Genomic DNA, 26,398 nt, shown 5'->3' on the forward strand with positions numbered 1-26,398 from the left:
GTCATCACCGTGTTTCTTCTCTGTTCTAATCATGTCCAAGAATACACACAGGTAAATATTTCATGTTTTATTTTTTGCAAAGAGAGTATTCTTCATGAAGTTGGCATTAGCAAACTGTACATACATAAATAACCATTTTCATATTTCATCATTTTTTACAGATTCTGTTTTAACAACGCAGTGATTCCGATGTCTTGTCACCGCAGAATAATTATCGCAGTTATTACAAAGCTCACTATTTCATGTCGCAGCCGTCTACTAAAACACTACCAGTGATTGTTTGGCTTTCTTAAAAGCAGTGTACTTTCAAGTGCATGCTCAAACGGAAAGATAAAAAAATAACTGCCTGTATTCAAAGGCATTTCAACAAAAATATACAAATCAGTTGAGAGCTCATATCTTTTTTTCATATTTGCCCTCAGCTGATTAAATACTGAAATTAAAAACAGGAATACAAGCCTTGGCTTTTGGGGAAAGAAGTCGGCCATCTTGGCTGGACGGCTTCAGTGCAGTACCTTCGACAGTGCTCATGTCAGTGCTATATGTTCAGATTTTAGCTTTAATGTCATCTGGAGACTTCATTTCCAATTTATTCTAAGATGTGACAAGCTAAAACACAACGTTCATCCTTCAGAAAGTTCTGTTTCAGTCGTCTGAGTAGATCTTTAAATGTGTCTGTCAGAAACAAACTCTTCACATCTGAGACTGAATGATTGCTACTCAAACTGCAAATCTACTGTACAATTTACAGGTACAATATGCCACACTTAGGGTGGTGCTTTAGCTTAATCAATATCAACAATCAATTATCTGATTGAACGCTAAATAAATAGTAGCAGCACTGGATATCATGGACAAAAAGCACGTTCGACTTTGGCTCCCAACATACAGTATATAAATAGTGCTTTGTTTTCATTGATTTCTCTGGTTCCTTCAGAAACCTTAAAAAATAATATACACATTTAAGTTAAAACAACATGAAATATTTAGATTGGGGGAGAGAGGGTCCAGACGAAGGTCCATTTGTTCTGGAGAGTGGGTTTAAAGGGTTTCAGGAGAGTGAGTGTGCAATGTTAGTGAGACAAGTCTTCATTTTCATGTGAGAGTGAGTTTGTTGCTTCAGGGCACAGGGTGAAGAGGAAACATTCAGTGGAGTCCTTGGCAAAGCAGTAGGTAGATATTCAGCTACGTCTCATATGGGCGGAGGTCCGTTGGTATAGCGCAGCATGGGATGGAAGGAGCGGGCGAAGTTGTTGGCATGGTGGCAGCTGTAGTCCTCCTCGGTCATGGGCACCAGGCAGGCCAGGCCAATGAGGAGCAGGAGGAGCAGCTGGACGGGAAGTGCAGCCCTGAGGACCCGCAGCAGGAAGGACTGGCCTTTGGAGGAGGAGGAGGTCGGCGAGGAGACGCTGTCCGGAAGGTCAGAACGGGAGGAAACGCAGCCAGCGACGCCTGGTGATCTGCTCCGGCTGTGAGAGGACAGAGTTAAGTTAAACACAGCAGAGAACAGACCTGAGCTCACTAGTATTTGCAAATAATGCTTTGTCAAAACTCCTTGAAAGCTTTTTAATTTTGTTCTAACTGAAGTTTTGTGTGCTCGTCTATTTAGTGGAAAATGCCTCAACATTACTTTACGCGCCAATTTGTTTATCAAGTACTCACCCCGTGTTACTTTAATTTGTGAAGAAAACTTTGTTTTTCTCACATGCCTCCGTTGTGTACAAAGAATCCAAAAACGGCCAACATTCCTCATGAATTTAAGTAAAAGGGGGTCCATGTTTAACAACAACAAAACTATTAAAACATCTGTTAACAAACTCGCACAATGCGGGTAGCTTAGTGCTTAGTGGTTCCCAAACACATGCATTTTCACTAAATGTTACAATATTAAATACTTGTGCCTACGTGCCCATGACAAAAATGTTTGGGAAGTACTAAGCAGACAACTGGATAAACAAGACTTGGCCTTTATTGCATGAGTTGTGTAAGAGTTTGTAAACTGATTGCGTTTAACAGAAAAACTTTATCAATTAAACATGGCCCCATTTACTTCAGTTCATGAAGAATGTTTGCCTTTTTTGGATTCTTCGTTCACTGGGAGGCATGCAAGAAAAACGGATTCAACATAACATGAGGTGAGTAACTGATATACAAATCATGAATCAGAAACACATGATTGTCAAGCTAAGAGTGTTTATAGTCCACCAGAATTATTTTTCAGTTTTGACTTTGGTACTTGGGATGCGGTTTACTGACCATGTAAGAACCAGAAAGTTAATACAATCAATGAAAAGCATTTGAAGCCCAATTAATTTTTTTTTTTTTTTTTTTTTTGAGCATGTTGTTAAATTGTTTGATTTTGAATTGAAGCTGAAAGTCAATTTAACAATCAGTCAAAATAAAACTAATCAGCAACTCTTTTGATATTTGATTAATCTTTTAAGTCATGTTTCAAGCTAAAAATTCAGCTTCTGAAATATGAGAATTGCAGCTTTTTGTGTTTTATATAATTGTAAATAAAATATCTTCAGGTTTTGAACTGCTGGTTGGACAAAAGAAGATATTTGAAAACATCACACTGGGCTTTAGAGAATTGTGAAGGGCATTTTTCACTATTATGACAACGGAAAATAATTTGTTGTTACAGTAAATCTGGTAATCCTGATATTTTAAACAGGTTAAAACAAACGTTTTTGCAAATACTATTTTACCCATGTCTGGCAAAAGGATAAGGACTCGACAAACATTCAACAGGAAGGAAAGCAAAAATACAAATATGCAGCAGATAGATCCATATTGAAGAGTTAGAGAAATCCTGAGTATCACAAAGTTAGACACAGTGACACATATGTACAGTAGACCTACATATGCACACAAAACAGGCACAAACACACAGAAAACCATGAGCAATTGTAGATAGCCGGATGAGTCTTTGGGGGGGGGGGGGGGGGGGACGCACGCTCTGGCTTTAGGGCCGAGTGTGTGAGAGTTCAGTGCCACATCTCATTCCAAACAGACGCTGGAGAAATACCAAATGCCTCTCTGGAGATTTCCACGGTTAGCGCCAAGACTCGAGGGGAGGAACAGCATGTTCTTAAAGCGACGCATCCTCCAGGAGGCTGGAGGAGGGTCAGACATGCTGACACTCCTCCAGCCTCTTGCTCTGTAGCCTGCCAATTTCATTTAGTCAAATAGTCCTCCAAGATGCTACAATACAGCTGCTGTGAGCACGTGTGTTTCTATACACGTTAAGCATGGTAACACCTGCTTTGCTGGATTTCAGTTTCCACAGCCCATTAATATGTGATAGAGAGTCCCTGCTTCTCATATAAAGGATGCTATCAGGGGGAAACAAAGACATTATTTCTGCTACAACACTCATGGCAAGACTAGTTTAGGCTGAGTCTTCACCAGGCCTGTGCGTTATTGTTGGCATTTAATGGAAATCATAGAAAGTTAAATCAGAAATGACAAAAGTGGGTGAGTTGAGAGGTCTGGAAAGGAAACATGGGAAAGAAAGTGGGAGTTAAGGTAGAAGGGAAAAAACGCAGGAGTTATTGCATCATGTCCTGCTTTCAACTATGAAGAGAATAAAACGGGAAGGAAACATGAGAAAGAAAAACAGCTAGAGGGCTGGGGGGGGGGGTCACTGGGGTAGACATAACGCCATCTAGTGGGCGAGGAGAGTGCTACAGTCACTCAGAGAAGGGAAGCAAAATGTATGACAGGGCAATATTTCATGATGCCATTCAAAAAGCAGCAGGGCAAACAGAAGCAGTGAAATAAAACATTTAAAGGAGGAAGGGAGCAGCCTGATGTAGGCGATTCCCCACTCGTTTAAGAGCTGGTAACATGGTCTCTAGGATAAGGGAGGATCATGGAACACAGGGTTAAAGCCTTCAAACCAATCAATTTAAACCAATCAATCAAAAATCTGAATGATCTCATTATCTTTTCTGTGAAATATGATGATTATGATTGATTCTCTCATGGGTTGAATGAATGAATGAAAATCAGGTTTCTAGGCAGGCATAGCTTTGGTTCCATCATCATCCCGTGTTTCTAGAGTCCAGGAGAGAGGTACCTGTGGCGCGGGCCGCTCTCAGGGTGTCCTGGGTGGGCCTGACTACTTTTGCCTCGGGGCTGTACCACGCAATGAGCAGGGAGGGGTAAAAGAAAGAAAAGAATGTTTCAGTCAAGGGCAAATAAAGACAAAGCTTCAGATGAGAGAGAAAACAAATAACATAAGGAGCCATAACATTGCTAGAGAAGGATCATCAACAACTTAAGAGCAGCAACATAATCAATGACGGTGATTGACTTTCAGAACCAAGAAATCTGGCTTCTCAAGACTAAATCCTGATGAGAAAATGACAAAAATTAAAATATATTTAACTATTAGTTACATTGTGATTAAACAGAAAAACTATAATTTCTTTGATACATGGACTTCCAAATGAGAGCTGGACTACAGAACAGTTTTATCAAGTGAAACGAAAAGCCAGGTTTTCTTGTACATTTTCGGCAGATCAACATGGTGTGGGCAGCAAAAACATCTCAAGGGAGAGGGGAGGGGGGCAGCAACAAATATTTTCATGTACATGTTAGCAGAGCTATTAAAAAAGGGATAACATTTATATTAATGACAAAAATAATGGGGTGGTAGAGTGGCAATATCTATGAGCTGTCTTATAGGGAACAAAAGGGAGAAAGTAGGTTGACTGTGATGTTATTTTGTTGATTATTATCAAACATGGAGGCTAGCCCCCCCACCCCCTTACTGGACATTATGAGGGAAACAAACCATTACCAATCGTTTGCGACTTTGGACAGTCACCGCTGACTCAGGAGCAGCTGATCCAAGGGTTTCTGGTTTGCCAACAGGCACTGGTAAGCAATCCTGAAACATAAATCAAAAACAGTCACTAATATGTTTAGATCTAAATAAAACTACTACTAAAGCCCCTTTCACACATGCACACTGTCCCTGAAATGTTCAGGAACATTTCCTGCATGGGGTCATGTGAGTGGAAGCATATATTCAATATTCAAGGAAATCTGTCCCCCTCAAGATCGAAAAATATTTCAGGTAAAATGTTGGTATGGCTGTGTCATGAATAAAAGCAGTAACATCGCAGGGACATGCACATAAAGGGCTATGTTTGGTCTGTCTGATGAAGGACGCTTTCACATGGAGCAAGCGAACCAATAACAAGACTCCGCTGATGACATGTTTGATTCAAGTAGATCACGAAAAACATTACTTTTCTGTCAAACTGATTGAATGTTAGATACATTACAAGAACGCCAGACAAAAACATCTCCGCGCCTGCCTTGCTGTAAAACTGTTGGTATCCATATGTGTTGCATTACTGCCTTCTGCTGGACTGTCCCTTGCTCTATTCCAGCATTGCCATGGCATGTGTGAAAAGGCACACACTGAAATGTTCCTGAATGTAGTGCATGTGTGAATAGTAAAAATCACTAGCAGCATCTAAAAGGTTATCTGAGTCATTTACAGGAAAATATGTGTGAAAGAGGCTTAGTGAAGAGGAATATTTGTTATTTTGACATATAGTGACCCCTTGTTTATTCACTCTTCCTGACCTGCCGTGTGTCTGTGGCCTCCAGTCTCCTCTCCAACCCCTCCAAGTCTGAGCTGACTTCCCTCAGGAGCAGTCTGAGCCTGTTCAGGATCACGTGCACCTTCTCTTCAGCCTCCAGACACTCGCTGCCCTGAGCCTGGATCTGCTCTGAGGCCTGCGACTGTGGCAACAGAGTCTGAGGTTTAGTGTTGACCAGCAGCTGGGCTGACAGCTCCTGAAGTGACGACACTTTGTGCTGCGAGTCCAGCAGCTCACGCTTGATTTGCTGCAGGAAAATAAAAAAGACAGAGGAGTCAGTGACGCGTTCAACATCTTTGTCTTGTGTGTGCAATGTTTCTTTATCTTAAATGACAAGTTTTTGTGGGATTTTTAGGAGTCAAAGATCTCCTCAGCTTTTGTGTTTTTATTCTTTGTCATTATTTGTTTACGTATTTTACTGTTAAATTTATTCATAGATTTGTATTTGTTATGAGATTATTAATTTTACTGTTTATTTTTGTTCTTCTAATCCTGCTTTTATTAAGTTATTAAAGTGTAAATATTTGTCATCCAGCTTTTATCTAGAAGAACCCATCTAATATGATTTCTGTTTCCAGATCTGACTTAGAATTTATTTTAGGTAGGGGAGTAAAAACAGATTACAACAGAATTCCACTTAATGCTCAAGACCCCTTTGGTGTCTATACCTCACTTTGGGAACTACTGAGTTTGTAATATCCACCTACTTAATGGTGATTAATATTAAAGGTGTAACAGAGGAGATTGGGAAAAAAACAAAGTCCACTGCCGGACCTTGTATTAGAGAGACATACCGTCAGTGTTTTATGATGAGCTCGTAATGTTTCACGATCGAGTTTGGGAGGGATGGGCACCACCTCGTTTCTCCTACGGTCAATGTTCTCCAGCCACAGCAGCAGACCATGGCTCATCTCATGGAACTCCTAAAAGGAAAAATGGCATACATCAATAGTAAGACAGTAAAACTTACCAGTGTTAGTTGGTGATAACTCTTTGGACCATTGTATCAATGCAATATTATTCGGTCAATCACAGTAATATGTCGTCCAAAATCATGAAAAAAGTGTCGTAGTTTAGTATGTCGTCCAAAACCAGAAAAAAGTCATAGTATAGTATGTCGTCCAAAATTATGAAAAAAAAAGTCATAGTATAATATGTCGTCCGGAATCATGAAAAAATGTCATACTATAGCTTGTTGTCCGAAATCATGAAAAAAGTGTCGTAGTATAGTATGTCGTCCAAAACCAGAAAAAAGTCATAGTATAGTATGTTGTCCAAAATCATGAAAAAAAGTCATAGTATAGTATGTCGTTCAAAATTATGAAAAAAAAGTCGTAGTATAATATGTCGTCCGGAATCATGAAAAAATGTCATACTATAGCTTGTCGTCCGAAATCATGAAAAAATGTCCTGGTGTAGTATGTCGTCCAAAATCATGAAAAAAGTCATGGTATAGTATGTTATCCAAAATCATGAAAAAAAGTCATAGTATAGTATGATGTTGAAAAAGTCATAAATAAAGTCAGAGTAAGATGTTAAAAATGTTATCAATAAACTCATAGTCCAGTATGATATAAAAGATGGCTTAAATAAAGTCATAGTATAGCATGACATAAAAAGTCATGAAAAATTTGTAAATAAAAGTTTAGTAATAAAGTATAAAATAGTATAGTATGCCATACATATAAAACACAACACAAAATCAAAGAACTGAATTAAGGATGCCTGTCAGTTTGCACTTTCCTGGAGTATGTGTGTGTTTTCGTACCTGGCACTGCATCAGCGCCCTCTGTAGCTCTTTCCTCCAGTCCTCCAGGGAGGTACTGAGCCGATCCCAGCGAGAGTTCATCTCTTTCAGCCTGTCCCTCAGTTCCCACGCCTCCTCAGAGTCAGGCTCTGATTGGAGGAAGTCTGCACTGCTCAGGTTGATGGACAACACCTCTGACTTGTGGGCATCTACCCCCTTCAGCAGCTCCTAAAGTAAGGGGTCAAAGAGGAAAGTATTTAAAACAACATCTACATGAAGGTGGATTATTTATGACGATGAACTATAAACTGGGCCAGACTGTGCCGCTACTAGAAAGAGGGTGCTGAAAATACATGAGGTGCTGATAGACATGAGTGCAGCAGGACGAGGCTGAGTTTGATGAACATTATCAGGCTTTAGAGGGGTGTATTTATAGAATAGTGATATCTTGCCTAATGCTTTACAGGCAGCGGCAGCTGGACTCAGGACTGAGGAGTGAGTGTGTGTGTTTTTGTGTGTAAGGGTGAGTGGAAGGAGAAGATTGTCAGCATCCTGCATGTGAAGTAGGACATTATAAACAAGACTAGTGGGGTCAAATTACTGCAGAATAAACTGTACTTCATGTGCAGGTCCTGAAAATACACTGTACAGAGACAGACTGACATAGATAAGTACGCACAAGCCAAGGATGACAAAAATAACTGATGCTGCAAAAATGATGATTGCAACTTCCAAATGCCAGAATGCCAGCAGGAGTTCATGACAGTTTCGTAAAAACTAGATTATTCTGCTGCAGTGAGATTTTGGCTGACAAATTAATGTACATTTTTTTTAACAAAACACAATAAAAACTCAAACGAACCTTGAGCTTCTTGATTCTTTGCTGGATGGTGTGTATGTCAGTGCTGAGATCGAGCCCTCGCAGCTGGCTGAGTTCAGCCTCAGACTGACCCAACCAGGCCCTCATGGTCTGCAGATCTGAGATCAGCTGCTGCCACTGCTGCAGGTTCTGCTTGTGCCTGTGCTTCTCACTTAGAGACTGAGCCTGGATCAGCTCCCAGCGCTCGATCACACCTGGAGGGAAACATTCACATCAGTTTCACACAGCTCACACGGTCTTTATAGAAGGAAGGTGACCTATCATGATACGTGTGTCTGTGTGTAACTGACCTGCGCTCTGAGTGTCTGTGCTGGTGGGGTTGGTGAGTCCCGGCATGTCATCCTCGTCCTCAGTTAGCTCTCCTTCTGCTCTCTTCACTGCGTCTATACTGCCTCGACACTCTCCCATCAGACGCATCTGCAGGGATGACATGACAGTTAAATGATATGCATGTTTTGGCTTACAATAAAAGTTTATACATTGACTTTTAAGTGTGTCAGCATGATGTCATGTGCATCAGCAAATGCAATTTAAGACAGCAAACGTCACTACAAATGAACAGGACTCACGTAGCCCATGTATGTGGAGTCGATGCCGGGGCTGGAGCGGTTGGCGGTGGCCTCTCTCTGCTGGAGGTGGTATCGTCCTGCATCCAGAGCCTGATCCAGCTGTCTGAGACTGGCCTCCAGCTGACCTGGCTCACCTGCACAGAGGCCACGACAGGGTCAAGAAAACTGGGAGAGTAAAGTTTTCGATGGGAAATTTTGCATGCTGTTGGTGTAGACTGATACTGTGATGACATGCATTAGGTGGAAATGCAAAATAACTGCAAGAACATAGTTTTTAAGATGTTAACGATATTAGCTGTAAAATAAATGACAAACACAAACACAAATAAAAATGCAATGGTTGAGATTAGCTTTTAGTGATCTGGACCTCAGCATGCGATGGTGTCATCTTTGCACTCTTAATAAAATGCAAAGATTTTTCTGGGAGGCAGGACATGCAGCCTGAATGATGCCTCCTGAGTGGTAGTGAAATTTAATAAAGCTTGTTTTAGTTGTAGTTTATGGCATGCTCTTATGTGTCAGAACCAGGGGGCTGCCGTTTCCTACCAGAGGATGATTTCAATGTGTTCTCTGTCAGTTTTATATAGGCCTCTGGGCTCTCTGGGATAACTACATCTGGGAAGAGACATACAACATACACTGCTTAAAATGTGGGCACAACTAAATGTGATATCTGTGCTAATCTATTATGATTTAGAAATGAGTTGACACTGCTCTGTTCACCTCAGAGCTCATTTAATATTTGAAAAAGATCTATGGCAATAACAGAGAGATTCCTCTAATTTGAAGATTCAATAGATGCTTTGTTCAAGACAACTTCCACAGCAAACCAGCGTACAGGAAACCTTGAAACATGTGTTTGTATAATAATTTATTGCTCTGTGATTTAAATTTTTATAGTAGCAGACTGAGAATCATGTTGTTTTCCATACTTGAGGTGGAACAATGATCATTTAGTCATCACTAAAATCAGTTCAGATCAGATCAGTTCTATTAAACCTAGATCCTTACTTCAAAACAAATCAATTACTATAACCTTTTTCACACTGCCTGTTCAACACTGGAATGTTGCAAACAGGCGCAAACATGGAATGAAGGTACAGAGTTGTTCCACCTTTAGGCCTGCTGTGGAGATAGTAACAGTGCCAATCGATGTCTGTGTTAATAGTGTCATCCAGCAGGACAGGATGGGTGTGACATTTTAACAACATGTTTTGTGTACTACCAACCACCGCAAGATTTGAAAAGCAGCGAGCACCAGTTAGCTGCTCAAAGAAAAAGAATAGGGATGGAAAATGATTATGTTACACATATCTTTTGCGCCTGGAATGCTGGCATGCTATCTAAAACCACACACTGGGGTGGCATTATGTCGACATTTGGTTCTGCGTAAAAAAGCAAAACTGGCGTAATGATGGGCTTGTTGTGGCAGTTTTGGGGGGTCTGTGTGTACAAAGGGCTATTATAATAATTTGGAAAAACATACCAATTAATCACATGACCATTGATGCCATGTAACTGTTAATACAATCATATATTTTTTTCAAACAGCTTATTAGCATTTGTAAATACATTCAATTTGATCCCACATCATAGGAAACTGGTAACACTTCACTTCATGTGTCTGTAATTTCCTAATAATTACCTAGTAAGTTCCCTGGTTCTAAATTAATTTTTGTGACAAAGCTGCTAAGTTTAAACAAAATTAATCATTATTGATTTACTTCTGAAAAAACATATATAAAGTATACAATCCCTAGGTTGTATATAATAACTACCATGTTTTGTAGGTCTTTTCAGTAAATGTCTTAGAGGAAATGCAGACCTGTAAAATAACCTGTTAAAAAAACATCTTCTAGTTTCATTCAAAGGAAATCAGCAAACATCCATCAAGCCAATCACCCATCATACAGCAGTACAGCTGAACCAACCTGACAGCACCGTGGCAGTTGTCCTCAGATACTCATCCTCCTCCTCTTGCCCTCGGCTTCTTTCCCCATGGCCTCGTCCTCCAGGGCTGTCCAGACCTCTACTCAGGTCATAGTCGTGGTCCCACTCTAAGGGGAGGGAGTCCACGCTGGCGGGGGTGTCACGTCCTGAGCGATCTGCCCTGATGAGAGCGGCAGTACCCGAGGCTGGACGGCTGGATGTCCGGGGCAGAGATGAGTCACCCCATTGTAGCTCAGAGAGCTCGCCACCTTCCTCCACGTCCAGCTCTCTGTCTGAACCATCAAGCTCATCGTCAGCAAGCTGGGAGAGAAGGATGGGGAAATGTTAGGAGAAGCAGCAAGCAAATATGATAGAATGGACAGGATAATGCAACCATGACAGAAATGCAAAATAACACCGAAAACGGAGAGTCAACCGTTGTAAAGAAAGAGTGCCACAGTGTGAGTGCAGTTTGTGGGGTTCTGTGAGGTGAGCGTGTGTGCTGTACTGTGCAAGTATAACAGTGTGAGTGTGTGTTCTGTTCCTTAGCAGCTGTCAGCATGAAACTATGTTGGACACATGTTTTCACCATGTCACCAGTGGTGAAGGAGGACAGCTGTAGTGTCAATTCTGTGTCTGCAGACTTTAAGTTCACTGAGTGAAGTGTCTACACTCATTTCACAGTCTGCAATAAATACATTAAGTGGTAACTTGTGTGTCAGGTGACACACTAGCAAAACCCTGCACATGGTCTGAGCACTACTATTTAGATCCACGTGCCTCTTTGCAAGCAAGAAACATGAAACCTTTTTTAACACACTGGAGCTTCAGTGCGCAATTCCACCAGAGACATATTGTTTTATTGTGAGATGACGTGGAGTATTTCTGCATGCAGCCTAAAATGTGTCATCATGTATCTTTACTCACAGGCAGCCGTGTGAGTTTCTTGTAGTATCTGTCGACTCGTCCAAAGACCTCCTGGCAGTATCTCTGCAGCTCCTCCAGCTCTTCCTCGATGACGGCTGCATCCAGAGGTTCACTCTTCTCAATCAGAGCTTCGCCCTGTCTGAACACCAGCTCGATCTTCCCGGTGTTCAGATAGATCTCCTGCTGGAATGCCTGAGAAACACACACACATATCAGAGGTCAGAAAACTAAATAATGCCAATTATCTAACAATAATATGATCATTTAAAGAGACAGTTATCCCCTTATCAATAATAGTGTTATTTATCATCGTGTTTTGTCGTGTGTTGGAGGTCTCTGCATTCTGCATTCACTCTCCAGTAACTGGGTCATGATTTATAGAAAGAGACACTGATGTTGAGTTTTTAAAATGCAATTTTTGGTGGCACTTTGAGCACCACAAGCTGAATGCCATCTAGTTTCATTATATCAGAGAGAAGGCAGACATCTCTACGGCTGATACTGTATCTCCAACACACTGCAACTCACACCAAAACAAATTAATTGTGAACCTAATAAAATGTTTAAATTACAGAAACTTCTCATCAAGTTTAGCCAAGCTTAAAGCGGGGCCTCATAGCTGTCAAAAAACATGAAGGATTTAAACTTACATTGATGAAAACAGGAGGGAAGCAAGCAAATCTTTGTTCTTAGGGAACTTAAACCAACAAATGTTTATTAATGACAATTAACCAAATTAAGGTTTCAGCACTGGAGCACAGCAAAGAAGTTTTTAAAATGTACTTGTATGACTAGATTTGATGTTTTTCTATATTGCATTTTTTTGTTTCCAACAACAATCCTTCCAATTTTGCCCCATCTTATCAATTTTCATCTCATCTCCAAACAGAATCATAAATGACAAACTGCAGAGGATTTGGTTACCCCAGACCGTAGGACGTAGTGCATGCAATTTAAGGAAAAGTTAAATGGTATATATTAATAGATGCTTTGTACTGATACATGGAGTCTTGTTATGCCATCCAAGAACTAATCTTTCTGTCTTACCCTGAGCTGTTTTATCTTGGCCTGTACGTCACACTCAGAGAAGTGCTCTATGTTGGTCAGCTGGAGGTCCATCTCTGTAAGCCACACCAGGATGCTGTCTCGTGCCGTCTCAAACTCCTCCCTCTGGCTGATGAAGTGCTGTATGAACAGAGAGGAACACACAAACATACATGCTTAACTATTTTTCTTTACCCTTTTTAAATTAACTAGGTTGTTTCTTAATGATTTCAAGAGATGCATTAATCTAATAAAGTGAAGTAGGAGGACGTAATTTGATATGGATATAGCTTATCAATACAACATGTGTGCAAACTTCATAGAGTCAACAATCCAAGACAATGTTACCTTGAGTCTGCGTAGGATGGCTGCCACCCTCTTCTGCAGGTTATCCCATCTCCTGTTCCCGTCATGCACCATTTCCCTGAGTCGGCAGGAGGAGTCTGTGCGGTTCTCCCGGGCCAGGCGACGGTACTGTTTGTTTATAAGCTCCAGCTGTGTCAGGCACTCCTGCACCTGACGCTGGAAGGCCTGCGAGAAAAAAAACAAACATGCACTAGTTAGAGCTCTGAATAGGACATACTCACTTTTCAACCTTTTTATATGCATGCAAAAAGAAACCACACATTTATCAAGGACTCCCATAAAATCTGTAAATATTTCATACAGGAAACGCAAAAACAACAGACTAACTATAAACACAAAAAACAGTACACTAATTAATAAGAGGTCATTAAATGCTAAAGGTCAAAATCCTGAAATATGTAGAGTCAATCTATGTTTATCTATAATGAATTTTCCAATCAGGCACAAACAGTGCAGATCCCATTGGCAGACAGTCAGCTAGCAGGAATGTGCACGTGCAGAGTGACAGACTGCAGCAGCTGAGTAGACCAGTGCAGACGGGTTTGAGCAACATGACACTCTTCTCTCTTTTTCTGTTTCCTCTACCCTGCAGTGACAGTCTCCATCTTTAAATATTTTTTGTTCACATGAGAAAATGTGAATTTCGGAATGGTAACTTTAAAAACATCAAAGAATGCACATATAAACAAACACTGCATTTAAAATAAGCAACCAATTTAGCTAAATATAGTGTGCAACTGCAGCTCTCCTTTTCTCCACATTCTGATAGTATAAGTGAAAAAGACACACCTCAAACTTTTTAAGCTCTTCCTTAGCAACAGTATACAGAACTCCAGATGAGTTAGGTAGAGCTGCTGTTCTTTCTGAGGTCTTCAGCCAATCCTCGAACCTGGAGTAATCATCCAGAAACTTCTGCCACAACCTCCATGTCTCCTCAATCCTGCACAGAAAAATCACTCTCTTTAATATAACTATGACTGTAGATCATTAGCAGCATAACCAGCAGATTTATAGCATACTTTAGAAGGCAATGGGATTTCGTTGGCCCATTTAGGACTCAGTTGGTCAAATCTTTCATATAAACCTCTTGTCTATGTATGACTAAATGTAACTTTGCAAATTTAAAAACCTCTTAAATCACACAAAAGATAGCACTAGCTAACAATTCCTCAGTATTATCACCAGTGTGTTCATATAAATGCAATGACCTATATATGACATATGACGTATATACAAGATTGAATTCATATCTAAGAGGGACTAACTTGAGCCTCCTCTCCATGGACATGGCACAGATGTTCCTCCATCGTCTGTCCAGTCCTCTGGTGGCCTGCTGGATGGAGTCACACTCTGTCTCTGTGGAGCAGGCATCACAGTCGTGGAGCAGGACTTCACACAGGTTCAACACGGACGCCACACCGGTGCTGTGTTTCTCTATGTCCCTCTGCAGCTCCTGCAATTCAGTCAGATTAAGAACTTGATTTTCGAAGCACTTAACATTTACCTAAATGCTGTTAAATGTTGTTTGATGTCTGTTGACCCTCCTTCCTTGCTTTGCTCTATGTGTCTTTTATGCCGTACATTAATTCAGCAAAAGTGTACTAAAGGAACACAGTCAGTCTGCTTAAGTACAGTAAACGCCTGTGGTAGCTAACTCTGCAGCTCCTGCAGGAGAATCCAGAATCCAGTCCACATTTAGAGCGGCATCTTGGCAGCAGGAAGTATACTGATACTGACCGTAGGCTTTAAACAAACAGCCAGATATGTATGCATGAGTCATGCTGTGTTTTCCTCCTGTGATTCAGTGTCACTTATTTTCCACTAACTCACTTTGAGTCATGTTGTCCTGCTGTTATGTAGTATTCACAGACAAGTACAAACTCACAAAGTGCATGTGTGTTTGTCTGAGTGTGCATATGTCTTTTAATATGTGAGCAGGAGAGATAGATGATGTGCTGTTCAAAGGTCTTTTAAAATACCAAAAAAATGATTCTGCTTCACATTGTTGTAACCCAGGATTGTTTGTGTGTGGTCCCACTTGCCTGCTGCTGGTTGAGCTTCCTCTGAATCTCCTGGTCGTCACAGGTTTCGTAGACGATGGGCCTGGATAGCTCTGTCTCGATGTGAGCCAGCCATGAACGCAGGCTGCTCATGTTTTTATCCAACTGCTGCACCGCCACCAGGGTCTCCCTCAACTTCTTCACCCTGGTAGAGAAATACAGTCAGAGTCAACACATGGGACAACTGTGAACACTAAGGCAGACAGTGTGATTATAAAGAGGTTCATGGACAGATACTTATACAATGTCTTTATAACAACAAACCATAAAACATGCTAGAAATATAACAGTTAAATCACTCATTAGACTGCAGCATCAAATCAAAGTATATCAGAGGCGATGTAGCTTTACAGGGTTCCCACACACTTTTAATGGACAACAAAACCTTCAAAACTTTTCCACGACTTTCCAGGAGCCACAAGAAATTTTCCCAAATTTTTCCACACAAACAGAACTGTATAATACACCTTAAGCCAAATGTTAATTATTTTATTGTAGGTGGTCCACAGACACGGAGCAGTAGAGCTTCCAGAGTGGGAGAGTAACAGCAGACAGTTTGGTTCAGATTCAGATTCAGATTCAGAATACTTTATTAATCCCCGGGGGGAAATTGTTTGGCTGTTTGGTTAATTTTTTCGGAAAAATCCCCAAAACAACATGTGCACCGTACCTTCAGTATACCATGTTCTCAGAGCACTACCATGCTTTCAAAGCAATTATAATTAACCGACTTTTCCAGGCTTGGAAAACAAGACAATGGAATTCCATGACTTTTCCAGGTTTTCTATAACCATAACCATGGGAACCCTGGTCTTAGAGGCATCAGGGGTTAAAATGTATACAAGTATCAAAGCGAAGTGTCTAATTTTCTTCAAAATACTATTTATTTCTGTTTTATTTTTACAGAGTGTTAAATATAACAAACAACATGTTCCCATAAATAATGTGTGACAGGAAAAATGTTTTAATTCACCAGTGAAACACACCGAACACATCTTCGGATGTAGTTGTGTATTTGAGGTAAAAATAAATCTAGGTCTGAATCCCACAGAAGGCACTCTTTCTTCTGCAGACACAAAATAACTGTAACACAGAGTTACTGTGTGTCACGTTCAGCTAAACAGAGCAGGAGAGTGTGAGGAGCATTATTTCAGATCCGCACTGATATTTTTTTTGGGAAGTGATGAAACCTTACTTGACCCTACACAACAACTGTGAACCACTTTGGGTCTGCAGACGCCTGACATTTCCAAACCCTTACCACTGCAACCAATGATATGTGTAAGATGTTTAAATAAGCCAACATCCAACTCTTACTACAGTCTGTGCATCCAACTCCGCACCCTGCAAAGCAATGCAACTCTCACTGTAACACCAAACATGATAAGAATGAAGGCGTTGGCCATTTAATAATATATAAACAAACTAAAGACAACAACAGACACATTTAGCAGGTCTACTCTACTATCACTGCAGCTCTAATGTGCTGTGGCAGTATGTACTGCATAGTATCAGCTGCACACCACATCTCAAAATTCCTAAATATGCTATGAGGCATTTCACAATGACACATATTCCAAGATACAGCGTATTACAGGGCAACATACTGCAAAGCATCACACATGACACACTGCACACACCAGTCTTTGGTCAGAAACGGCAAATAACTAAAATGTGTAAGCATTTGTTCAAACTTATTATATAAGGCTGCATGACTTCATTGGGTCAGGTTAATTTTGATGTCAATCAAACAATAATGCTGCACTCACACTGACAGTGACAGTGACACTCCTGCTATTGTCAAAACTGACTGGAACCTTTTGTACTGTCCTGTGTGGCAACCTCCACCCCAGGTTGGGAGCCCAGACAGAATAAAACCACATTTAAAAAAAATATTTTTACACACTAGTTAAACCAGATCTGCCCTTAGTCATAAAGCTTTAACAAAAATAAATATTGCACAAAGAAGACAGAGTCCTCTAAAATGCTATGGAGCAACAACAAACTTAAAGCATTCTTATCTTGGTGCTGTAGCACTCCACATAAACAATCTGAGAAAAGATTAAAAACACAATGTAACAAAACTAATCTGAAGTGAACCAGTGGGAGTGTAGCATATGGAAAACCCATGGGGCTGATTCACTCTTTTTCAAACTGTAGACTGTTGTCTCTAAAAAAAATAGCTTCAACATAAATTCTCAAGTTTGTCCTGCCTGTTGACATCGCAGTCGCAATCCGGCAGATCCTCGCTCGGGCATCCTGCCATATTATCCGTCCCTAAATCCAAAACCATGGGGGAGCAGAATTCCAAAAGACAACGTTAGGAAGCGTAACGGTGTTGATCCAAACACTCTTCTCTTTCATCTGTGTGCTCCACATGGGACTTTCTCTAAACTCTGAGCAGAGGGGGAAGGACAAGCAGGTAGTGGTGGGGTGGCACAACTGTGATTATCAACTGTTGCTCTCCAAGGTTAAAAAAAGAGAACCCCAAACAGGCGTGGATGTGTGTGTGTATGTCTGTGAGTGTGAGAGAGTGTGAGTGCCTGAGAGTGACAAGTGCTGCTGTTTCTAAAAAAAAAACTTACAGTCAGAGGCATGTGCTGCAGAGCTGGCCTGTGTCAGAGTATCACACACCAGATACACACAAAAGGGATTGCAAACAGAAGCAAAGTCTGGAAACTCTGCACATGTGAGTAAATCTCAATGATAGTGAAAAACGAGATTAAGAGCTTTCTTGTAAAACACGTCTGCAGGAGAGTAATTACAGATCCTCATTTCCTCAGAAGGTAGCAACTCCAGAAATTGTCAATAAATTAGTCCATGAGATAAAAATTCTGCAGAAAACACAACACTTAAGTGTTCTGCTCTCTGACGGCTACACACTCTGTGTCCTGTTGTTTTGAAGTTAAGGACAGATATAGGAGACAAAGAGAGTGCAGCTGTCTGTATGAGGTCAGAGACTGGCCTCCCCTTACTTCCCTCATATACTTCAGTCCCAGAGGGTAACAGTCGGAAGACATCCAGGGGGATGGAGCAGCTGAGGTAGTTGGTGTCAAAGTTTGGGTCAGGTCACTTTCAATTCACAACATACAGAGAGAGGAGTTCATGGTTTCCACGTTAAAATGAGAAAGACAATTTATTTAAAAATTTCAGGCCTACTCTTTTTTTTCATCTATAAATAATTACAGTGTTAAATAATATGTATTTCTAATGTATCCTTGTTTAGATGTATTTGTTAGTTTTCGAAAAATGCGTAGACTCATACAGAAGTAATTCCCCTAAATCATCATTAGGACCCACTAGAGGATTGTGGTGGTGTATTCATTGCAGAGACTCTGCCCTCTGCCTGTGTTTTCAAATTATCTTTTTATTTTCTGCATTTGGGTCATTTATGGGTGTGTACCCCCGCAGCACTCAAGTGAGGTCAGGACTTAAAAAGGTAGATAAAAAGGTTGCAACCAGGCACCAGACTGTAAGCAGCAGGCATCCAAGAACACAGAGCTGAAAAAACACAAATAGAGTAAGGGGAAACACCAAACTAGAGTGAATCTGGGATTGGCTTTTACTTTCACTTGCAAGCGCGTTAACAAACAGTAACCAACAATCCTGAACAGTATACCTTTAAAGAGAAATAAAGCAGTAGGACTTTCCTGTTAAACAAGCAAAGTGAGTTATTTGATTGCGGGTAAATAATGCCATTAATGTATTTTAAACTGTTTCATTTGTTTATTCATTTACAGCTGTTTTCAATGTTTTAAGTAAAATAAACAAGGCTATAAAAGCGTGACTTTAAAAGGAATAAAGGAGTGTTGCCTGTCTTATCATTTCGAAAAAAACATACGGGTACCCAACATTGTATGTTAGCAATTGAATTATGCCGCAACTCAAATCTTACAGCATATGCAGCTGTCCTTAACTGATTTTCAAATGCTCTAATCTAAAAGAAATTCAGGCCAATGGATTTTCTGATTGCAGGGTGGTCTACACAGGGAAAAAAGTAAGGAATACTCAAATATTTGTATTGAACAGCCAGATCTGAATCATATTAACAAATGTGACTCAGGTATAGCCTTTAAGCAACCATCTCACCAACTGCTCTACAGCACTTTCAAAATGGATTCACTAAGTAAACAAAAAACCAAAGCCAAAGTCCAGAGTGCCAAAAAGGTAGATGGAGACAAAAGGAGAGAGTTGAGGTGGGATGAAGAATGTGACCTCTCTCTGCTTAGCTTGCAGCTCCACTAAGTGGAAGGCAAATGGCAAGGACCTCAGGAAATGCCTCAGCAGCACTGTGGGAAAACAAATTCCCCATCACGTGTGCTGGAGTGTCATGAAGGATACCATGGCAACTAACTGAGGCCTAGCATGCCTTCAATGATAAAAACCATTCTCCACTAGGAGGAGCGATGCAGAGGAGGGGATGTGTTGGATGAGGAGTTGCATTGTGACAGAGTTGCCTTTCTTTTTTCCATTCAATAATACTATGAGGACTCTGTATGTACGTGTATTTATTAGACCACAATCTAAAGCCATGACATTGAATAGTTTGAACTTTATTTCTGAAGCACTTTAGCAGGCAATATAATTTTGCTGTTATATGTTCTCAATTTTTTGGGTCGCCTGAAAATGTCTCCTTCACTTTCACAGAACTGACTCAGACTCTATCTGCTATCAAACAACACTCTCCACCTGCTCATGGGAGTCTTGTGCACCCACCTGGCAGCGATGAGGTCCAGCAAGTGTTGCCAGCGCTCGCTGACTTTGCTGAGCTTGTGTTGGATCTCGGCCGCCTTGCTGTCTTGGCTGGCCCTGGCCAGGCGCTCGCCCATAACCTGCAGCTGCTGTTTGTTCTCCTGAGCTACACTGATCTCTTCTTGGTAGTCCTGGGAGAGAAACAAAGAGCAGGATAACACACGGAGCTGTGAATGTGGTGTACAGTGTGTGCGTGTCCATGCAAGCGTGCATTAATGCTGCAGATGAGACCACACTAGTAAGTCAAGGCTGAATGAAGCACCGTTTCCAGAGCAATGCCATTGGTGCTTTACACAAACTTTATTCAAATGCAACTGTATTCATCTACAAAGCTTTGATACAGATACTAGATTCTATATTTTGTCCCTTTTATCTCTCAACTCATAAAATCTTGGTACTCTCTCACAGAATAGGTTGTTGCTCCACATTCCCTTAGTCAGAACTAAACTAGGAAAAATACAGTGCACTTTATACATCGCAAAATCAGCAAAAGACTTTTAACTTGGTCTCTCTGATGCATTACAGCAGTTCAAATATGGACCTGTACATGCATAGATGTAATGTGTTCAATAGTTTCTACCTAGGTGCATTTTAGGTATATTTTTTTTGTTAAGACCATGTGCTGAAATCACCTTGCGCAGCTTTTCGATCATCTCTTCAATGCTGATGTCCCCATTCTGAGAGACCTTGCTCTCCATCTGTGTGAGCCACTCACATAGTTCCTTGTTCTTCTCATTGAAAACTGCCCACTCATTCAACTTCTCGCTCACCTGCTGCCTGCGCAGGGAAAGCTGAGGGGACGACCGAGAGGGCCAGAGGGTAAGAGAAAGGGAGAAGGGAGGATACAAGAGGAGAGACGTGGAAGGGGATTATGAGAAGAAGGGTTAAAATAAGAAAAAGATGTGACAATTTGGTGGTTTAATAGTGGAAAAGAAAAGATTTGGTGGACGATAAACTCGATTGAATACTTCATGGTGTGACCAAACAGTTTACTCTAAAAACAAAAACAACAACAACAAAAAAACACTACTCAAGTAGCAACAAGAACATGCTTAGTTGCATCTAAACTTCTCTTGACCCAAGAAACACACATCTCACAAAAACACTGTTGGCCCTGGGGAGTGGAAAGTTAGCCAGAGGTGAACTCCTCTCAGTCAAATTAAGCGCAGCTGTTAGCACTGGTGCTAAAGGCAAAAGTTAAATCAACCATGTGAGGAGACACTTAAGGATATAACGCAAATTAGGCTGACCTTACACAGAGAAAGCACTTAAAGAACTTACTGGGGAAATAAAATAACATCAGCCCTTCAAAACACCCCAGAAAAGAATAATCATGGTCATGTGTACTATGTGAACCTACCTGGTGGCAGACCTCCCCCCACTGACGCTGAAGCAGCTGGAGGCGTTCCTGTAAGACTGTGATGTCATCTGCACTGACCACACCCTCCAAGGAGTCCCTCAGCAGGAACAAGGAAGTAAGGTCATCGGTCCAACCCTCCACACTGCTCTCCAATTCCTGCATCCACATAACATGACAACAATAAATGATGAACAACACACAGAATGATAAGCAAAGATACACTCAGACCAGCCTGCTAACCAGCAGCCATAGTTAAAACTACAGAAGCTCAACTGCAGCTGCTGCACCCACAGAAACAGTGATGAGGAAAAACAAAACAAACTATCAATGCAAATTGATAGTTAGTGATGAGGAAAAACAAAACAAACTATCAATGCAAATTGTGTAACAAAAATACACAAAATTTCTTCTGAATGCAAGAATTTAATTTCCTTAAAAAAGGATAAAAAACATTTACATTCAAATAGTAAAATACAACAGCCACAGTCAAGGTTAAAGGCAAGATAAGGTAACAGACACATCTAACCTTGCATCTCCTCCTCCTCCGTCACTGTGACGGTTGTGCTGCGGTGTATTCATTTGTGGAGAATGTCTCCATTATGCAACACGCACAAAAGGAAGCGCACACACATACATAAATACACCCCCACTGCAACCAGGGATGCTCTCTCTCGCTTGCTCACACTCATGCGCACGCAGCCTCTCTTCCTCTCTCCCTCTCTCCTTCTCTCTCTCTCCCCACCCCCTCTCTCTTCCCTGAGCTGATGCTAACTACATGCAGCTACCCTCACTGCCCTCCTACTCCCTGAGGAACTGAGGACATGTCATGCATGAAACATGATTGCATACAGTGCCCAGTGGTTGACAACAAACTGCAAATCATCAGCATGTGAATTTTCACACAAAAATTGGATTACAGCTGTGGGAACAATGAGAACATCAGTGTTTACTTATTCCAGAAGCATCATTTTAGCCTGGCCCATTTTAATAATTCTTGACTGACGAAGACAGGCTCGTCTTTACAGAAAACAAATTATATGCAAGACTACAAGAATAACAAATAATTCTTAAAATTAGATAAAGACTCAAAATGTTTCCCCCCGCTGGAGAATAAACAAAATTTATACCAACAGTCTGAAAACTGAAACAAATAAGGTCACACAACCAGACAGCAGCTGATAGATAAAGATGTTTGTTTCATTTGTTTGTTTTTTTTTTCCTGGTCTGTCTGTTTATCTGTTTGTCCTCGTAGCCAGATTAAGGGGCAGAGGGAGGACAAGTCTGGGTCTGTGTGTGTGTGTGTGTGTGTGTGTGTGTGTTGAGTGAGTGACTGAGTGTGTGTGTGTATGTAACAGAGAGACAGGTCAGTAGAGACAGAGAGAGAGTAAGCATGTGTATATGTATGATGCATGTGAGATAAAAAGTCATATTGCATTGATGCAAAATGAAATCAACCTGGAAGGAATAAACGATTTGAACATGTGCAACAATAATGTGCATGTAATGTGTATTAGATTCTGCTCACCTTGCATCTGATTTGCTCTGAGTGCAGCTCCTCGTGGTGATCAGGCAGTGGAACAGACAGCTTTCTCTTGAAGGCCCTCAGCTTCTCCAGTGACGCATTTATGCCCTTCTCACACCGTTCCCAGTTCTACATACACACACAAAAACACACAGTGAGAATTAGACCATAAAACATACACATATACACACACTCGCACAGACTGCAGTTCTTCTCATACCAGGGGACGCTGCTATAAATTCTTCCTGCAGCTGCAGTGGTAGCATCAGTATGGGTAAGCTGCAGAATACACAATCATTACGCATACACGCAAACAAACATCAAAGCTGAAGTCAGGCCACATCAACTATCATGCTGCACACAGCCCTCTCGGCTCTGATCCTCCCAAGCAACACCACGAGAAAGAGTGACACAGCAAAAATCCAACAGCAAGGGTAAGAATTTACACAGCTTCATGAGGTGGGAGGTTCTGCTCCAAAGGGTGCAGCTTGCAGCTATTTTTAGAGTCTGAATAACTGTCCAATTCATGACAAAACAGGGTATATTTGGCAAGAAATGTTGCAGCAGGGTGGCATACCTTCAGTAAGAGTCATGATAAAAGAACAGCCAGGACAGGACAAGAATAGCTACAGGAGCTGCTCTCTGAGTGCAACCCAAGGAGGACAAAGAGAGAGAATAACTAGGATCAGAGAAAAATAAGATTAAGAGGAAGAACGATGTTCGACAAAGAAAGCCAAATTCCCGGATGCATCTTTTAAACTGTGTCACTCTGTCCCATTCAAACAGAGCACTATCACAGCAGGGTGAAAATCATTCCAGCTCACTGCGCAGTGTCCGCACTGTCCGCATATGTGTGTGTGTTCATGTGGATGTGTGCCCTGGGCTGGCACTTTTATATCTTTGTGCTGTTTTGTAACGCTGAGCTAGTGTGAGTGTGCGTAGATGCTTCACAATTAATCTGATGACAGAAGTGAGCGTGCGCCATCTCTGTCCTTTGACTTAAAATGCAGTGCTGCATAATTCATGTGATAACCTGGTTTCAGTGTCCTGCATGTACAACCGGGCAGACTCATTAAGGGCTCAGATGCCCTTCAGAACCCTTCACAGCACCCTTCACAGCACTTTCACACTGCAGCATGGTAGAAATGCAGCTTTAGCCTTCAGCACAGACTGTGCTCTAACGAGGCTTCTCACACCTGCAGTAGTGCAGGATGTCCCATAATACACCATTACACATCAGATTTTTTCTTAATCCAGTTGTAGTTTTGTCTGACCTTGAGCAGACCCTGCAGCTCCCTCCTCTGATGGTCCAGGCGGTGGTGAGCGTGCCTCCACCTCTCCTGAATGTCCATCAGCTCTGTCTGCAGGGTGGACTCCGCCCTGCTGTCGGCTGACAGCAGCAGGCTCCTGCCGGCCTCCACCGTCAGGATGTAGCTGCCCTGCTGCCTCTGCAGCACCCGCTCCCTCAGCTGGAGGAGCACAGACAGGGAGAGTTGGCAGAGGGGGTACAGGTTAACTAAGGGAGTCTAAGGTTGGAAAAGGGGTGTGGGTTTATTACTAGGAGGTTAAGATTTGCTTTGGACAATTTCTTGTTTAATTAAAGTATGACATTTGAAGAGTAGCAGGAACTAGAGGGTTTTTAAATAGGATTTATGTTTGTAAAGATTGAGCATGGTAGATTTGTAAAAATTTAGCTCTGCATTATTCAGTTAAACTCAAAGTCATCTTCCAGTGACCTCATAAATTATGCAAACTTTTTAAACAATCTTTATGAGAAAATAATTAGTTCAGGGTGAGGTGGGAGTGTCAGTGACTGAACCCATCACCAACCTCATCTAACTGCTATATACCTGAAATGAATTTTAATCAGAATTGTGACGTGCAGAGATAATAAAGCATAAATATTTTAGATAAAGTAATTTCAGACAAGATTAGAAACCTCAAAGCCTTCTCTACAGTGCTGTAACCTACCTGTATCTGATCTAACAGGTTTCTAGCCTGCTGCAGTGCCACTGGTTCTCCTGGCTGATGTACATCTGGATCACGGGTAACTTCTTGAAGCCACTGTAGCAACTTCTCCGCCATCTCCTGGTAGTTCTGCCACTGGCGGACCAGACTATCAATAATGCCCCTTCGCTGCTGTGCTCGCCTCACCACACCCTGCCACTGATTGCTTAGCAAGGCCAGCTTCACACTGAAGTCATCTCTGTAAGTTGGACAACATTGGATACAAGTTCTTGTCATGTGATAGGATTTATATATATATAAATATATATATATACATATATATACACACACAAGATTGTGCGAATCTGTGCGTGTGTTTACCTGTCATCTACTTGTCCTTGGTCCAACATATGATGGCCATCACTGATGATGGAGTACAGAATCTGTTGCCTGCTAAACATCTCTGCCTGGAACAACTTCAAGCACACACATGTATTAATGAAATAAATGTACATACAAAGACAGACATTAGTGCACATGTACTGATTCTCTAACCTCATGGTCTCTCTGCTGCTCCAGCAGACTCTGGTAGTTCCCTGAGATCTCAGCAGCCAGCTTCTGTTCAGTCTGAGACAGGAAGTCCATCCACGCCTCACACTTCTGGAGGAAACTCTGATGCTGGAGCAACACTGCTTGCAGTTTACTGGAGAGGGACAAAGGGAAGTTAAGTTGTTTGGAACATAAACAACATATGCAGCTAATGTCGAGATTTCTACCACTTTATAACAAGAATGTTACATGCCTTCGCTTCTAACTATTAGTAGTTTACACATATTTTTTCATATGTTATGGGGCATTATAATGTGTAATAAAAATGAGGTACCAGGTTTTGTATGTTTCGTATATCACCACTATTTATTCCATGCATGCTCATTGTAAAGTTGAAAGCATAAAGCATTTTATTGATGCCTCACTGACATTTATACCCTGGCAGGCAATACTTCACTAATCCTTTTTTTTCACATACCAGCATTCATTATAGTGGCTTAATATGAATGTGTGAGCACAAGTGAAATTTGAAGGTTTTATGTACCTGAATCTCTCGGTAAGGTGAGCGGAGTGAGCGGCCCAGGCTCTGTTGAGACTTTGCAGCCGTTTAACATCTCTGTCGTTGACTGGCAGTCTGTAAACCAACTCATTCACACGTTCAAGATCTGGAGACAGACTGCTCAGCTTCAGCAGGTGAACCTGGAAACACATTATTTCACATTTTCAGTAGGCCAGTCAAAGGAACAAACAAACTTTGCCCATTAAATTAAAGTGAATCTAATTAATTTAATTTACTGCAAAGATTTTTGTCAGGTTGATGTATATTACATGATTAATTCAAACGGAATTTTAGATGAAAATGCAGCAGATGTTCAAATACAGATAAAACAACAATCACAAAGACAGAAGCTTCATTCATACCTTCAGTTTTTCCATACGTGTCTGGACCACAGTGAGGTCTGGTGAGCCGACTGGGTCAGACTCCTTCAGCACCTCCTCAGCTTCGTCAGCCTTATGGATCAGTGTGTCCAACTGCTCTCTGAAACCCTCACAGGCCTGAGATCCAGACTACAAATATCAGACAGACACAATGAGAATACATAAGTGATGGCCTACAGTATT

The 26,398-nt window shown here is 41.2% G+C and overlaps 1 protein-coding gene across 9 annotated transcripts in view; it reads right to left on the bottom strand.

Moving 5' to 3' along the window:
* Nucleotides 1-52: 52 nt before the first annotated feature.
* Nucleotides 53-26,398, bottom strand: part of syne1a (spectrin repeat containing, nuclear envelope 1a) — a 178,630-nt gene continuing 152,284 nt past the window's right edge. For all 9 annotated transcript variants that reach the window (XM_049590339.1, XM_049590334.1, XM_049590342.1 and 6 more), the window contains 27 exons: nt 26,198-26,344; nt 25,821-25,975; nt 25,283-25,430; nt 25,109-25,203; nt 24,752-24,986; nt 24,055-24,249; nt 22,784-22,909; nt 21,259-21,414; nt 20,531-20,689; nt 19,863-20,029; nt 15,129-15,291; nt 14,352-14,539; nt 13,876-14,026; nt 13,069-13,251; nt 12,724-12,861; nt 11,677-11,868; nt 10,752-11,070; nt 9,367-9,435; nt 8,821-8,954; nt 8,542-8,668; nt 8,234-8,445; nt 7,393-7,599; nt 6,419-6,547; nt 5,608-5,871; nt 4,811-4,900; nt 4,085-4,143; nt 53-1,469 (listed from right to left, as the gene is read on the bottom strand). In XM_049590339.1, the coding sequence (XP_049446296.1) occupies nt 1,193-1,469; nt 4,085-4,143; nt 4,811-4,900; nt 5,608-5,871; nt 6,419-6,547; nt 7,393-7,599; nt 8,234-8,445; nt 8,542-8,668; nt 8,821-8,954; nt 9,367-9,435; nt 10,752-11,070; nt 11,677-11,868; nt 12,724-12,861; nt 13,069-13,251; nt 13,876-14,026; nt 14,352-14,539; nt 15,129-15,291; nt 19,863-20,029; nt 20,531-20,689; nt 21,259-21,414; nt 22,784-22,909; nt 24,055-24,249; nt 24,752-24,986; nt 25,109-25,203; nt 25,283-25,430; nt 25,821-25,975; nt 26,198-26,344 (4,485 nt within the window). In that variant the 3' untranslated portion in view covers nt 53-1,192. The remainder of the gene's footprint in view (nt 1,470-4,084; nt 4,144-4,810; nt 4,901-5,607; nt 5,872-6,418; nt 6,548-7,392; nt 7,600-8,233; nt 8,446-8,541; nt 8,669-8,820; nt 8,955-9,366; nt 9,436-10,751; nt 11,071-11,676; nt 11,869-12,723; nt 12,862-13,068; nt 13,252-13,875; nt 14,027-14,351; nt 14,540-15,128; nt 15,292-19,862; nt 20,030-20,530; nt 20,690-21,258; nt 21,415-22,783; nt 22,910-24,054; nt 24,250-24,751; nt 24,987-25,108; nt 25,204-25,282; nt 25,431-25,820; nt 25,976-26,197; nt 26,345-26,398) is intronic.

Source organism: Epinephelus fuscoguttatus, linkage group LG11 (assembly GCF_011397635.1).
Source record: "Epinephelus fuscoguttatus linkage group LG11, E.fuscoguttatus.final_Chr_v1".
Classification (NCBI taxonomy): domain Eukaryota; kingdom Metazoa; phylum Chordata; class Actinopteri; order Perciformes; family Serranidae; genus Epinephelus; species Epinephelus fuscoguttatus.